The following is a 16,380-nucleotide window of genomic DNA, read 5'->3' as shown; positions in this document are numbered from 1 at the left end:
AGAGATCGTGAGAAATCCGGAAAGCTTATCTCAATTATCTTTTTCGGTGGAAGAAGACTAACCTTAATTCGAGGGTGGAAGATTGAAGCCACCTAGCTATAACAATTTTTATATTGAAGAGAGTAAGGGGGGAGGGAGAGAGAAGAAGTGTTTTTAGGGTTTTTATTTTTATTTTTATTTTGCTAAATATTTCGTTTCTATTTTGTTATTTTGTAGGAGCCAAAACAAAAAGAAGCCCGCGAAAAAATGTAGGCTGTGAAAAGCCCAATTGTGACTTCTACCTCACCGCAGAACAAATGTATACCAAAAATTGAGAAAGTTAAATATTAAATCGATAAAAAACTTATTGTGATGAATATGGCGTTGCAAATAATTTCCGCATACAATAGTAGCGCCATCTGCGTTGCCAATGTTAAAATCCCTCAAAAAATATTTATTATTGTTTCTAAAATATCATAAAACAAGCAGGTTGCCACCAGGTCTAGGCGTCACAATATGTGAATACAAGTAAAGTGGGCTCTTATGGAACGAGAAAGATGTAGCAACGCTAGATGGCGTTGCAATAGATGTGTTTTAGCAACAATTTTTTGGCGTGGCAAAAGGGTGCGTTGCAAAAGGGCCCCTCTGTTGTAGTGCAATTTGAAAAATAGAAGGCTGGGTTAACATTATCTTAATCGAAACATGTAACGCCAAATAGTTACATATAATTAAACAATGAGCGCATCCACATTTGTGAAGCAGGGACTTACATACTCGATACTATATAAAAACATCACATACATATTTGGTTATAAGTCCAAGGTCGAGAACACATACATTCAGTTTTTTCTATACAATAAGATGTGTGTCACATGGATCGTACCAAAACAGGCAGACGCCCTGCCCTCATATCATCTTAAATACGGAGCATCCAACTGAAAGACCAACTGGTGATGAGTAAAGGGCAAAACATATACCTTACAGATGAATATAAATTTTTGAGAGCGCTCTGCAAATACTTGATTCTTCTAGTGTCATTGCGACTTGCAGGATTGGATGAGTCATCAGCAGTCATTGGAAATCCTGTTATCATAAAGGTGGGTGCAATCAATGAGAACGAAATTGCAATTCACCTATATATAGACTTTACCAGGCCCAAAAATGGTTGGATTGTGAGGTGGGGGTGAGTAGTGGTACCATTCTCATAAATTACAGCTGTAGGATTTTTGTATTTCAATTTAACATACTCCAACAGTCGTTGTAGTCCCCACACTGATATAATCCCTCCATCACCTTTTCGCCTAGCAAAATCCTGGTCAAGAGTCCACATTTTGGTTAAGATGAATTTGCTCTAGCTTTTCAAAACTCAGGGTAATAAGTTCATACGATATCTTACTTTTAGTAGCATTCCACTTGGAACTGCAACAAAAGAAGGAACCCAATGTCAATAGAAGTTTATTTCAAAATAAGAGTGACAGAACAAATTATATATGGTTCCGACGAAATAATTTACTCAACGTGCACTTGATCTATTGGACATGCAGATAATGATAATGTCATAATGGTACTCAAATTAATCAATCATCACAGAAATTGAGCAACAACAATGGTACCCAAATCTCTGTCAATAGAAACAAAATCATACCTTTCTTCTTTTTCAGATCATTATATTCTTCTTCTTCAGAGAGATTTTGAGAAAGAAGTAACACTGAACAAACATGAGAGGAAGTTTTTGGGGCAAAAGTCAGGACTCAAACAAGTTCAAGCAAATGGGTTATAAAAAAATCGCTTATTGTATGCTCTGAAGAAAGAAATCGATGGAATTTTAAGCAACAACAATGGTACTCAAATTAATCAATCATCACAGAAATTGACCAACAACAATGGTACCGAAATCTCTGTCAATATAGAAATAAAATCATATCTTTCTTCTTTTTCTGGCATTTTTCAGATCATTATATTCTTCTTCTTCAGAGAGATTTTGAGAGAGAGAGATTTGAAATATGTTGATCAACAAATAAGTAACCTAGTTTTGTGGAGTGTCAAGAAGTAATACTGAACAAAGATGAGATAAAGTTTTTGGGGGAAAAGTCAGGACTTTTGTTTGGTTTTCTGTTTTTTTTTTTCATTGGTTTTAATTGGGTGAGAATGGCCAACAATTGAAATTGGGAAAATAGGGTGTAGATTTCTTTTTTTCCTGCCGAATTATTGGAAAAGTTGAGGTGTCCACCTCTAAGAAAAAAAAAAGGGCTGACGTGGCTAGCTTCCTGGGAGCATTCTCAACTACTCATTATTAATGGTCTTTGATTAAAGTGATATGTCACGTGGAGTGATGTCAGAGTTTAAAATCCAATTTTTTTTTTTATACTTGTCTATTGGGGATTATCAAGTGTGGATATTTATTGTCTAAACATTAGTGTGCAATTGGACTTGTAAAATCCTAATGACTAATGACAGTTAGGTGGAGCCTATGTGGAGGTGTAATTTTACACACCCATTAGTAGGGCTGGTCATCGAGCTACTCGTATTGAGTACTAGGGTGCTCAAGCTCAGCACGTGTATCTCTCAAGTCGAGCACGAGTCGAGCTCAATATTTGTTCGAGCTTTACTTCATGCTCAAGCTCGACTATTCGAGTAGCTCAATGAGGCTAGATTCCTACTCTTCTAGACTACAAATTTGAATTCAATCTTAGGCTCGAGTTTAATTTGACTTGTGTTATGTATATGCTCGACTTCAACCACAAACTAAAGATAATTGAGCATAAATAGACTCTAAATTTTACTTCAAGACCAAAATAACTTGCTAAACTCATTTAAATAAAATACTAAAATGTAACTACAATTTACTAATACTACAATAACCACTATCAAACAACTATTTCAAAGTGTGCACATTATAAATACAATCAATATGTGTTGATCGAGTAATTATAATCCAACACACTAACATATATAATTATCCCAAATAAACGTTAACATAACTATGTAAAGTGGCGAATTACGAGTAGCTTGTGAGCGTCTCAAGTTCGAGCTCGAGTTTTAAAATGTGCTCAAACTCGACTCATCAAAGACCATGAATACTGAGTAGTTGAGAATGCTCCCAGTGACCCACGTCAGCCCCCTTTTTTTCTTTGAGACTGACACATCAGATTTTACAATAATACAACATAAAAAAAAGTAAAACTACACCCTTTTTTGTACATTTCAATTGTTCGTAACCCAAAATAGTCATCCTTCAACCCCTTCATTCATCAGGTAAATAAAAAAAAACAACAAACAAACAAAACCCACATCCTTCAACCCCTCCATTCATCAGGTAAATAAAAAAAAACAAACAAACAAACAAAACCCAGACTTCTTCTTCTCACCAAACCTAAAAAAAAAGAAAAAAAAAAGAAATAAGAAAGTGAGCAAAAATACATTCCTCTTTTTTGAAAGAGGATTCAAAAGATATCGATGCTTTAATGAGTTTGGAAGAAGATGAACTCGAAGAGGATGATGAGGTGGTTAGCACTGCACGGAATTTTGGTAGCTATGAATGTGGCTCTCGTGACTCATGCTCCAATTTTTGTTCCAAATCCCGCAAGCCGAGGTTTTCTTTGACTGAGAAAAGCAGCGACGGAGGATGAAGAAAATGGTTAAGGCACTGCGTTCAATTGTTCCCGGTGCCGACCAGATGAATACTGCCACTGTTATTGATGAAGTCGTTACTTACCTCAAGTCCTTAAAGGTTGAAGTGAAGAAACATGGGCTTAGGAATTTCAAAAATTGAGTAAAACGTTGTTGATGTAACAAAAGTTAAGTACTTTATTCTACAGATAGTATTTTTCATTATTATCTCTTTCCTTTATGTCTATTGATACACAGTTCAGTTGCAAGGAAACATTAAGGAGATCATAATGTCGATCAGTTTGCGATGTCTCGGTGCGAGCCCAAAGAGAGAAATTAATGGAAGAGACCTCATCAGTGTTCAATGGGAAGCTTAACATCTTGGTGAGTTTCACACTTACACTCAAACAACTTTTTATTTTCTTTATTTATTAATCTCAAATGGCTAAATTACCAAGTGATTAAGCTTAAAGGAAATATAAGGGTTTTCTGCAGATGTAGGCCATTAAATCAGGGTGAAGTTTCAAGTGGTTGTTCGTCTGTCGTGGAATTTAATTTGTTTAAAGATAATGAACTACATATTTTATGTGGGGGTTCTTCTAGGAAGCTGTTTAAGTTCGATCATGTGTTCAGACCTCAGGATGATCAAGGTAATTTTAATGTTGTCAAATTTAGTTTCCTTAATTATTTATGTGTTGTCTCTGTACTGATTTCTTATTTTTGGAATGCCTGCAGAGGCTGTCTTTGCTCAGACATCACCCGTCATGACTTCTGTCTTGGATGGGTTTAATGTTTGTATCATTGCCTATGGGCAGACAGGGACAGGTAAGACTTTCACAATGGAAGGAACTTCGGAGAGCAGCGGAGTTCACTATAGAACGTTAGAGGAACTGTTTCGAATATCGGAGGAGCGAAGTTGTACTATGAAATATGATTTGTCTGTAAGTATGTTGGAAGTTTATAATGAAAAGATAAGGGATCTTTTGGTAGAAGATTCTAACCATGGTGTAAAAAAGTAAGTGTTCTTTTTGCTTTCAATTAAAGAAATAGATGGCTATTAGATAGATTAGGTATGAATTTGAGTACTTAGGTATATTGGGTATGAACTTATTTAGCCGTACATGAGCCTATAATTAATTTGTCTATAGGATGCCCACGGCTGAAAAGTAGCTTAGACTGTTATTATTTACCAAAATAGAATAGTCCATACTTCCATTGTTTTCTTATTTTTCTTCGTATAGTATGTACGCCATGTATCTTATAGTATTAGTTGGAAGTGGAAAGTAGGAATCAAATGGGTTATAGTGTTTTTTGATTCACTATTAAGTTGTACTATCTCTCTTTTTCGTTCTTCTAAAATGGGTGTTCATGACTTCATGTTCATATTAAAAAGGTATGGTGATCTCGAATTGTCAAATTTGAGGAGTTTTCTTAGTCATTTGGCCATTTCGTGTGAGACGGCCGAACAAATGAAAAACTAACCCCAAATTTTTTTAAAAAAAAAGAAGTTTCATTCTCCTGCTCTACCAATCCATTATTATGCAATGTAGATCATTCCCTGAACAAACATTTTTCTTTTTTGTTATTTGGAGAATGTAGAGTTTGGCTTTATATCGGAACCCAAAGACATAGCTTTAGAAGCTATGACAATATATTCTAAGAAATTGAGATTTAATTTGGACACAAGAAAAAAGTGCTCAGGTATATCTACTCTAATATGTTATGAATGGAAATTTGAATGAGCAATCAATATAATATTTATATATCATAGTAGCAAATATTTTTCAGAATAATTTATATTCCCCATTCGAAGCCTTTTATGCTAACTATTTTCTCATGTTTAACCACCATAACTTACACGAAACTGGTGTTGTCCTCGATATTCCTAACTGACATGCCCCTCCGAGAAGGGTAACTCATACTCTCTTGCCTGAGATGGTGAGATTGTATTGTTATTTGTTTATGTATATTATTTTGCATGAAATTTTAGTTTCAGAAATAGAAACGTGTCATATACTGATTACCAGATCTCTTTTCATGGGTTCTTAGTATAAGTTGGCACCAAATTTATCTCCTTCATTCTACAAAAAATATAAGTGGCCAGTTTGTTTTGCTTCCTTTATGCAGAATGGGAGAATATAAGATCACGTGTACTAATAAGAATCTACACGTCAACATACTATCTGATACTGTGATAAATAAAGCATATTTGTATTGTTGTATCGCGGTAAGCAATAGTCTATTTATCCTATCTATACATGTTTTCTTTCTTGCTTCTTGCTGACATTTGTACTCTTTTTAGCATAAAACTCACTAGGTATTGAACAATCAATTTATCTATGATATAATGGGTCCTCACACCATTCAAACTGAGACTATGATTGTGGCTGCTGCCACTACTGCACCCACCATGGGAAGTGCTTCTGGAATCTAGATTGCGGATTGATGCTTGCAGCTTGCACTACAGGGCATTCAATGATTACATTAGTGCCAATGGGAGTGACATCCGCAAGTGCCAATTCTACCTGGTATGAATAATGAACGAGTGCCAAAATGGTTGAGAAAAATTGAAGCAGAGGACGACTAACAGAGGCTTTTGAAGCAAACATCTATTGATATCTTCAATTCTCAAGTACTTCATTAAATAAAATTTTGGTTTTCTTTCTAATCTATCATATTTTTTGTTTTAATTATCAATTTTATATTGCAGTTTTATGTCTCTCTTGATATCTCATGGTAATGAATGCTGTAGTTTTATCTTTTTTATAGGTGTTGTATTACTTCTTTTCCTTCTTCTTTTTTACTTTCATTGTTTTTTTTCCTTTTGGTTTGATATGTCACTAAGTTAGAAGAATTGATCGATATTAACGAAACTATGAAAATAAATGACTAAATTCTAAATTTATATTGATTAATTAAACTTATATTTGTTAAGCATTCACTCCAAACACAATAAACTTAGGCATTGTGCTCAACCCATTACAACTCTGAGATATTGGGTTCTAACCATTAGACTTCCAATAAATTAAGTGAGAGGTATTATGGTGTCTTCCCCAGCAAATAGAAGTCCTTGCTACCACAAAGATGCTTTAATGTGTAGTGGGTATGTTAATCAATGAGAAGTATATTGTTTTAAATTTTCAGGTTATGACAGGTTTTATATTTATGAAATGTCGAAAATACAGAGGAGACTCTGTCGAAATTTTTCAGAAAAGTCACGTACTTTAGGTATATAATTGTTCGAGTTTTGGGGCGTTGGACTCGAAAGTATATATTTAATGTGTTTTCGGTAATGGTTTTGGACGAGGTGCGTGGATGATATGGCATTAGTCGAGACATTCAAGTTATTTGCTGTACTAAGTCCTAATGTTATAGTGATCTCATTTTTTAAACTGTTCTGGCATTCGTCGAGACAGTTAAGTAGCTGGGTTAATCAATGAGAAGTATATTGTTTTAAAATTTCAGGTTATGACAGGTTTTATATTTATGAAATGTCAAAAATACAGAGGAGACTCTGTCGAAATTTTTCAGAAAAGTCACATACTTTAGGTACATAATTGTTCGAGTTTTGGGGCGTTGGACTCGAAAGTATATATTTAATGTGTTTTCGGTAATGGCTTTAAACGAGGTGCGAGGATGATCTGACATTAGTCGAGTCCTAATGTTGATCTCATTTTTTAAACCAATTATTTAACTGTTCTGGCATTCGTTGAAACGGTTAAGTAGCTGGGTTAATTAATGAGAAGTATATTTGTACGAGGTGTTTGGATGATCTGGCATTAGTCGAGGCATTCAAGTTCTTTGTTGTACTAAGTCCTAATGTTGATCTCATTTTTTAAACCAGTTATTTAACTGCTTTGGCATTCGTCGAGACGGTTAAGTAGCTGGGTTAATCAATGAGAAGTATATTGTTTTAAATTTTTAGGTTATGAGAAGTTTTATATTTATGAAATGTTGAAAATACATAGGAGACTCTATCGAAATTTTTCAGAAAAGTCATGTACTTTAGGTATATAATTGCATATTCATAGTTTCTAATAGTTGCATGGTGTGAATCTCTTACTAATATGAATCGATAGCATATTGTGTATAGCATTTTGGTTTTATAGAGAATCGATAGCATATTGTGTATATCATTTTGGTGATGTAGGAAGATTCAATTCACTTCAAGGGGAAGATTGAGAAAGTGTGGAGCAAGGTTGCATATTGATTTTTAGGGCAATGAATTTAACAACCATAGTTGAAGAGTGATATATATATAGGGTTGCTTTTAGATATGTCTTTTTATACTATGTTGGGGTTTAGTACGTTTGTTTTTCTTTATGAACTACAGTAACTACTATCACAATATATAACTCATTGCACAAAACTATGTGCACCTTTCAGTTGAAACATTGCAATGCAACGTTCGACAAGTGTCCATCTTCGTTAGGGCTCCATTCTTATTGGTCTATAACTTTCCAACAACTCATTTTTATACCAAAAATTTGGTTATCTTCAAAGTTCAAACATAAAGTTTCTGTTTGTTCAAACTCTCTTAGGAAAATTCAAATTCTCAAAAGTTCAAAAGGTGTATATTTATTTGTGGTCTGATTTTTCTGGCAAGCTTCAGCTCTTTTTCATCAAGTATTCATGCTTTTCATGCCTCTATAATGTTATGCCTTTTTTTGCCTTCTTCTTCATGACTATTTTTTTTTCTCCACGAGTACTCAATTCACTACATATAATGTTTTTGTAAAAATTTGATCTTTGCATTGCTAGGTTCCGAAGATATATATATATATATATAAAGTTTGAGATGGCTGAACTGTATGCATTCTTGCTTTCATTATGCATTATGGATTATTATAATATTTTTTTTCAAATTACTACATTGTTACTGGCTTGCTGTTATATGTTACTTGAAATTTAATATGTGAATGGTTGGTTGTCTTAGTCTTAGCGGAATGAATGTATATGAACGTGCACACTGATCTTGACTCATGTAAAGGGAGGTAATAGATGAAGACCAATGGACGATGCTATATAACATGTCTATTCTTATGTAGAACTTGATTTCTTGATAATAGTATATGGAGATCAACTCATCTTATAGATAGATAGATAGTTAAAGAAAAATTCAAACTCAGAGTGTTTTTTTACTATTAAAGTTTCACATTCATAACTTGATTGCTTTAGCTTTTGTATTTTGACACTCGCCTTCGGTGACTGGGTGTTCTAAATTTGTACGTTTCATTGTATTGCTGTGGAGATGAAGAAATATTGTGAAGTTTCATTTCTATTTGAAAGTGTAGTTCGTGGTTATGGTGGAGACAAACACTAAGCACAACAAGAAACTTGAGTGCATTATATCAAATAGCGAGAATGCCGAGAAGTTTACCACAAACTGTATATTGGTGAGGCCCTTTGAGACACAAATCATCGTGTTTTAATATTTTCTCAAGTTTGTTTGAAACCAACATGTGTTTGAGAACTAATGTAAATAATACCGTTGTAGACGCACAGTTGTACGATCTTCAAGTAATATGATTGTTATTTTGATTTATTCCAACATGATATTTCTTTTTACATTTTTCTTTCACGCATTTATCTCATTGCTTATTATGTTTATTCTAATTGTGAATATATACTGTAGTTTGATTATAAAAGGGATAAAAGAAATGCTAGCAAGTTTCACTGTATATAGGCGTGCGCAGCAATGGCGACCAAATAGTTTGAAAGGAATAATGATACTACGCCACTTGAGAAGCATAGATCATTGAAGTCGTTGTTAATAAGAAAAGGTATGCGGGCATGATGTTTAAGGAAATTTTAAAAATAAGGAATGAGCCATCTTAATCCATGCTTGAACACTTTGTAGGGAAGTGTTTCAGTACATTAGGATTGTAGAAATTTGGTTGAACTGAATAATATTATGTACATCCACTATCTATTTTGGTAATTGTAGATCATTTATTGTTTGTAGAAATATATCTCAAATGTAATATAATGTGTATGATTTTCCCAAGTAAAACTGTAACGAATCAATTATACTGATTTTTTCTCTTGCTACTGAGACGCATTGTCAAAGATTAATCAATCATGATTTTAATCAAGTATGATACTATTAAAATTTCAATATAGAACACTATTCTCAACCAAGATGACACCAATTTAAACATAACACAGGCAATTTGAGATTAAAGAAAGAGTAATAACTAAATGCATCCTTGCTCTATTGTAATTTTTTATTTTTCAAAGTACGTGTCTTATTCCTTAATTGTTGCGTTGTATTATATAGGTGAGTGATAAGAATTGTTATTTAGGACAATAATAACCTAAAAATATAAATAAAACACTTCGTCAAAATCTTTAAAAAAAATTAGAAAAACATAAATCCTTCAAACAAAAAATATGCAATGAATCATTAGCTGTCAATATACATATTTATTCAAGTGGACTTTAGGCTTACGAGTCATTAGCTATCTATGTAACAAGTCCGGCCATGGGCCGGGCCAAATGGCTAGTATTATTGAATGAGCGAGTTTCAGTCGAGCCTTCAACATGCCGAGCCCGAGTTACTCACGAACAGGACTCCATGACCAGCCCTATCCGTTGGAGATGCCCTTAGAAACCTAAATAATGTTTTGGATGTGGGTTTTCTGCTACAAATATAAGATCTCAAGGCACGTATAAAGGAAATACTTCCGTCTCTTTTACCACTGTGATGCGCACGTATTGTTGATGACCGTAGAGCAAAAGCTGTAAAACTGTCAACCTCTAATATCCCGTCACGGCATAAAACACGAAATCTCACAATATTCCACGGCATTTTGTAAGATTTTTCGTGAACCATTTGTCGACGAACTCTTTTTCTTCTTAAAAAAAAAAAAAAAAAAAAAGCATTTGAAGAAAGAAAGAAGATGATGGTTCCAACGACAGAGACAGATACTAATAATAATAAAGTATTAGGAGGAAGGTTTCCGTTTTGGAATCCAATTTTCAGGAGATTCCTTCCAGATTCCCCTTTCTTTTCATCTGGCAATATTGAGAGAGAACTTCTTGCTAAACAGGTACTCATTATTAATTCTTTATATTTTAAATATCAAAATTTAGTTTTCTATTTTTATTATTATTAGTATTCGTCTCAGGTTGCGTTAGATTTGACTGATGAAGACAAGTGTCAGCTCCAATACATGGATGTTGAAGAAGGCCGGTATGGATTTTTCATATGTGAATCGAAGCACTCAAGTTTGGACACGCCATATTTTAAAAATAATCCGTGTCGTACCTCATTTTTTTTTATATTTCGCAGTGTACACTTCATATCCGTGTGTTGTATATGTCAATGCAACTTAGGATCAATCACTACATACCAGGTTTGAAAGGGATAGCTCTTAAGCTGTATTTGATCCATAATATTTTAGCAATTCTCTGTTCGTGTTGCTTTCAAGCCTAGAATCCCTAAGGTTTATCGTCGATGAGGTCTGCCACTTGATTGCCTCTCGAGCATAGCGTTTCTACTTCTACAGTTCCTCTCTTTTCTCACCGTATGATCTGAGATTGCTCATTAGTTGATTAATTTATAATATATCTGACTTATAAGTTGATTTATTTAACATCTTTCCTTGAATTCTCTTTTTCAACATATCAATATATATTATGACACTAATGGTAATGGTTGAATGGTACTTACTTTATATAATGTAGTGTCTAACTTAGTCTTATAGAGACAAATAGTGCTTGTTGATTCCATCTCCTTTGAGAGATAATTCCCAAGTTAGCCGTGAGCCTGTGAGAAATGAGAAACTGTAGATTCCATCTCCTTTGTCACTGGTTTTTCTTGTATGGATGTGAAGTTGATGGAAGGAAAATTTAGTAGTAATTTTGAGGCTACGTGGAGGGCATGCTTGGCTTGTAAATGGTGGTGAGAGAAATGAAGGGTAATGGGTGGGTCTTGTTTAACTTAATAAATGGATGCTTGTGTGCTAGTCTAGGTCTCATACTTCTTTCTCGCTCAATATTACATGAAAATCTTGCGTTTTTGGTTGTTGGTTATTTCTCTTAACATATCTTGTTTGTGTATCCAGCATTTGAGCACTTATGTTATTGAATATATTCATAAGTTGTGGACTCTCTGTTGCTAATTGTTTTGGGCGATATCTGATTGAATAAATGTCTATGGTTGGTGGTTTGGGAGGTGATGGAGTTGGGTTGTTGATGACCTTTGTGTTTGTTTAATTTACGAGTGGAGTAAGTTCTTGCCTCAGGAATGCAAAATTCTCTGTGGTTGTTTCCTAAAAAGTTTCTTTTCTTAGACGGACCATTGGCTTGTGGAATAAAGTTTGTAATCACCCCATCATATATTCATATCGTCTTATTCCAAAAGCATTTATATATTGTAGTGCTAATGTTCTTTTATAGTGAATGAATGTGTTCGAGGCTTTTTAGTTGTTTACTCCCACTTTTCTGAAATGATGAAAGGACATTAGATAAAAAGAGAAATATCATATTACTCTTTTTTCTTATTCTTCTTCCTCTTATTTTTAGGAAGGGGGGGTTGCTGTTAAGCAAGTCAGTGACTGAAGATGTATCTCTTACTTCCTAGTTGAGAGAGACCTAGGGCTTTCAATAGTCAAATACAGCTTATTACCCTAGTAGGACTATCTTATCCTACCCAAAAACTGAGGCTTGAAAACTCGGACCTAACAATGTTGGTAAAGAGACAAATATATGTATTCTTATCTACTGAAGCCTCTTGTCTCTTTTAATAACAACTGTGTGTGTATACCAAAGAGCCCAAGCTGTGGCAGAAAGGACAACAGGCCATATTTTAGCATCCGGTTGACTTGAACTGCATTTAACCAGTTTAGAAAGAATCCAGATCATATCTTCCTGGGAGAACCATAGAATACAACAACCCAAGAGACAAGTTAGCTACCTTCCCATAAGCTAGGACTCTAGGAACCAAAGCATGCAAATTGGGCATGTATTCTTATCTGGCTTAGTATTTATTTATGGAGGATACAAGTTTCCATTTTCCCCTGTGTGCAGGATCTTGGCTCATTGAGAAGAGTCCTGAAGGCTGATCTGCCGAATTAGAATGATTTTTAGCCCAAGGAGCTCAACATATTTTTGGGGCTCATATCTCTCCTATTGAACTTGTCTACTTGCAAATATGCCTGAGAAGGAGCCATGCATTAAATATTAAGTTACATTGACACGAATAGTTTTCTCTGTATTCGACACGGATACAAAATGTCTGACACGATGTGATATAAAAAATTGAGGTAAATCACATACAATATGTGTCCGACTCGGACACATGGATACGTATCTGACATGGATTATTTTCAAAATATGTTGTTTCCATGTAACATAAGGGATTTTTAAATTTATCAACTACGAAGGATTCAAGGATGGGACTGGCCATAGTTTTTCCCAAAAGAGTTGGAGATGGCTTTAGTTATTTATTTATTTTATCAGAAAGCAGGGTTTTTATAGAGGTCCTTACTCCTTTTTTATTTGAAATAAAAGTTGGTTACATTCTAAGGTATAGAATACCATCTGCATCATTGGTTATAACTTTCCTAATGTCCTCACTGAAAGATGTAGGGTCAATATCAACACAAAGTTGTGTTGGTATGTCATGTGCAAGAGCATCAGCTAGTTGATTCGCTTCCCTGTAAGTGTGCTTTACTTCAAACTCCTCCATCTGGTCTCTCATTGTCCCAATACTGTTCAACATGTACCTGATCCGCCAAAGAGTTTTCCTTATCCCATTGATGAACGACACCGCATTCGTCGAATCAGTTCGTACATGAATTTTCGTGATGTTCTCCCTTCTTGCAAGCCTCATACCTTGTTCTATCCCTTGTAATTCAATGTATGCAATGGCCTTAGTTATCAATGTGTCAAGTTTATATTTGTTGGTTTTAAAACCATATTCTACTAAAGTTTCAGAACTTTTGACGTTAGCAGAATTTGGGATTGTTTGATTTTTGGAGAAGTGGTATTTCATTAAACAGAATATTATAATTATTCATTGTAAAGGATCTTTGGTACCACATATCAAACTTCTGGGGTTTAAGTGCATAAATTGTAATGCTTGCTTGAAATATTTCAGTTTGCATACTCTTTGATGATAGTAGTATGTGAAACCGTAATTTTCGTGTAATATGTGCTTATTTATTGTCAGGGTTATATATTGCCCAATTGTTAATTGTGGTGCAAAATTGAATTCTCTGGATGGGTTTGAGGATCATTACCATGCTCGACACACTGCATCTTGTTCAGTGTGCTCAAGAGGTTACCCTACATCACGCTTGCTCAGTATACATGTCTCTGAAGCGCACGATTCTTTCTTCCAGGCAAAAGTTGCGCGTGGTATTGCTATGGTACTTCATTTTAATTTATTTAATCATCAATTTACTTTTGTTTTGTTACTTAGCAATGTTCCTATTTAACTTTAGACTCTAAGACTTATTTGGTGTTGTTCATAAGAGTCTCTTCTTTTTTCCTCTTGGTAGTGCCAGCAAGTTGGTAACAAATCGAGTGTTTGGCATTTTAGTTGTGAAAGATCAGTATGCTGATGTTGATTTACTAGTTTAATTATGGCCATAAAAGTGAATTGATCTAACAGTAAAGGGTGGCTTTGTGACACTAGAAATATATACTCTGAAATGTATAACGTTGTATTAAATTTATTTGGAAACTTGTTTTTCTATAAAATATATTCAACACGAAAATATTTTTTTTCCCAGTTAATTGGTATCTTCAAGCGTTTGGATTTTACATATGTATGTTTCCACCAATCAAATATATTATACTGTATCAGTTATTCTTAAGGACTGTGCTTCTAAGGTAAGCTGTGATTTAACCATTTTGAGCAGTAAGGACATAAAATGACATAATGGTGTGATCTCTAGTGGAGACTGCAAAACCAAAATTACATTGCAACTATGAAGCACCGACACTCCTCTGGGGCAACGTATCTGTGTCCGACACGTATCCGACACCGACACTCCCTGACACTTGTCCGATACTCTATTCGGAGCGTTGGATTTATTAATTAATTTTTAGATTTTCCGACACTCCGTGGACACACAAGGGACACTTCTACATTTTATTATTATTTTTTTTTAAAGTGATTAAAATATGTAAAAGAAGACATGACTTGGTAAGGGTTTTATTTCACTCTTGAAATAAGAAAAAGGATGCACAATCCACAAATGCACTTGATGATTGTCAAGTCCTTTTTATATATAATTATTATTTCTTTCATTGGCATTAGCTTGCATTTTTGAACATGTATGTTGTTTAATCTTTTAGAGTTGGACATGTTTAAAACTAGTGTTCATATATAATTTTTCTTTAACGTGTCCATGACGTATCCGTGTCCTATTTTTTTGAATGATGTCGTGTCCACGTGTCGTGCTTCATAATTTAGACATTGTAGTGGAGTCCATTCAGGTAGTAGTTTTTCTTACATAGAAAAAGAACAAAAATAAATAATAATAATAAAAATAAAGACAAAATTGCATATTCAGGTATTATTGTGTTTGATTATGTATTAACATGCAATAACACCTGTTAATACATGATTTAAAAAGATATTATAATATTTTACTGTTTCTAGCTTTTGTGGTCATCCTTCCATTTTTATGTGTAAAACAGTATGAATGCCTAGTAGAAGGCTGCGGATTGAAGCTGAAGAGTTACAAAAGTCGGCAGCAACACCTTGTAGACGGGCATAAATTTCCGACGTCATTCGAGTTCTTCAAGAAAGGCCACTTATCCAAGAAACAACGGCAGAAGTATCAGCGCAAACGAGCTGATCATAAGAAAGAGGAGAGTGCTGGGATGGAAGTGGATGAGACTATCAGCAACCTTGTTTCAGCAGTATCCAAGTTGAGCACATCAGACTCTTCCCCATCATCTGTTAGCTTTGGAAGGCGCCACACTCGAGGCCTCACATTCCTCCCACGGACACTTCAGCGTGATAGAAATCACAATTCTTCTTTGGGAGGGGAAAAAGGATAGTGTGGTAACTGCCTAAAGTCATTATTTGTCAACATATTCGGTGTTTAATCAGTTGTACTAAAATATCTCAATCTCAGCGGTGGCCAAATGAGATCCTGGGCTGTTCGGAAAAATATTTTGGTTGGTGAGAAGATGCAGACATGAAGTGCGTTTAAAACGGGATCTTGCAGGTTCTATTTTGCTGACCATTGATGAGCATTGACCACACTTGAGATGACAAGCGTGATTAAAAAAATACTGTCTTATTTTACTTTTTTGCAAAGTTATGGGATGTATTGATATATATGTACATTATTATAGTGTTTTCTGAGCAGTATTATGAACGTGGGATGGTAAGTTCACTGCTAGTGTTTACAGGCGTCACCGTAGTGATATGCCTTTCATGTCTTCCTGCTAGTCGTTTTTTTTCGTTTCTTTTCCTTTTCTTTTCCATACATATTTTTGGATGTGTTATTTGAATTACTAATTAGTAATTACTAATACCAACACGCCTACATTGTGTGTTTGTGTGCGGGGAAATGTAAAAGTAAATAGATAAAGTGTAATTATTATCACATAAATACATATGATCTAGGAAACAGTACTGACCGACACACTTATTTGACCTACTATTTGGACCTACACTTATTTGATCTACTATTTGGACCTACTGATGTGTCAAAAGTCATAATCATTGATTTATATAGAAATATCTGTGTGTATTGCAATGCAAACCAATGTTATGCAAACTAACGTTATCCAAATGGTGAATTACAATAATAAGTCTAAAAA

At 34.4% G+C, this 16,380-nt stretch overlaps 1 protein-coding gene across 4 annotated transcripts; it reads left to right on the top strand.

Moving 5' to 3' along the window:
- Positions 1–10,433: 10,433 nt before the first annotated feature.
- LOC147515084 (nucleic acid binding / zinc ion binding protein) lies at positions 10,434–15,996 on the top strand. 4 transcript variants are annotated; one of them, XM_086586105.1, is made up of 5 exons: positions 10,434–10,640; positions 10,719–10,783; positions 13,766–13,964; positions 15,244–15,613; positions 15,687–15,996. In XM_086586105.1, the coding sequence occupies exons 1-4, from the start codon at positions 10,491–10,493 to the stop codon at positions 15,607–15,609; spliced, it is 780 nt and encodes a 259-aa protein (XP_086442231.1). In that variant the 5' UTR covers positions 10,434–10,490; the 3' UTR covers positions 15,610–15,613; positions 15,687–15,996. The 4 variants fall into 4 exon arrangements, with proteins under 4 accessions (XP_086442231.1, XP_086442225.1, XP_086442224.1 ...); XM_086586098.1 differs by having other exon boundaries at positions 10,450–10,640; positions 10,707–10,783; XM_086586099.1 differs by having other exon boundaries at positions 15,244–15,996.
- The last annotated feature ends 384 nt before the right edge of the window (positions 15,997–16,380 follow it).

Source organism: Coptis chinensis, chromosome 2 (genome assembly GCF_015680905.1).
Source record: "Coptis chinensis isolate HL-2020 chromosome 2, ASM1568090v1, whole genome shotgun sequence".
Classification (NCBI taxonomy): Eukaryota; Viridiplantae; Streptophyta; class Magnoliopsida; order Ranunculales; family Ranunculaceae; genus Coptis; species Coptis chinensis.
Note: the sequence above shows the minus strand (reverse complement) of the source record. Positions and strands in the feature narration are given on the sequence as shown.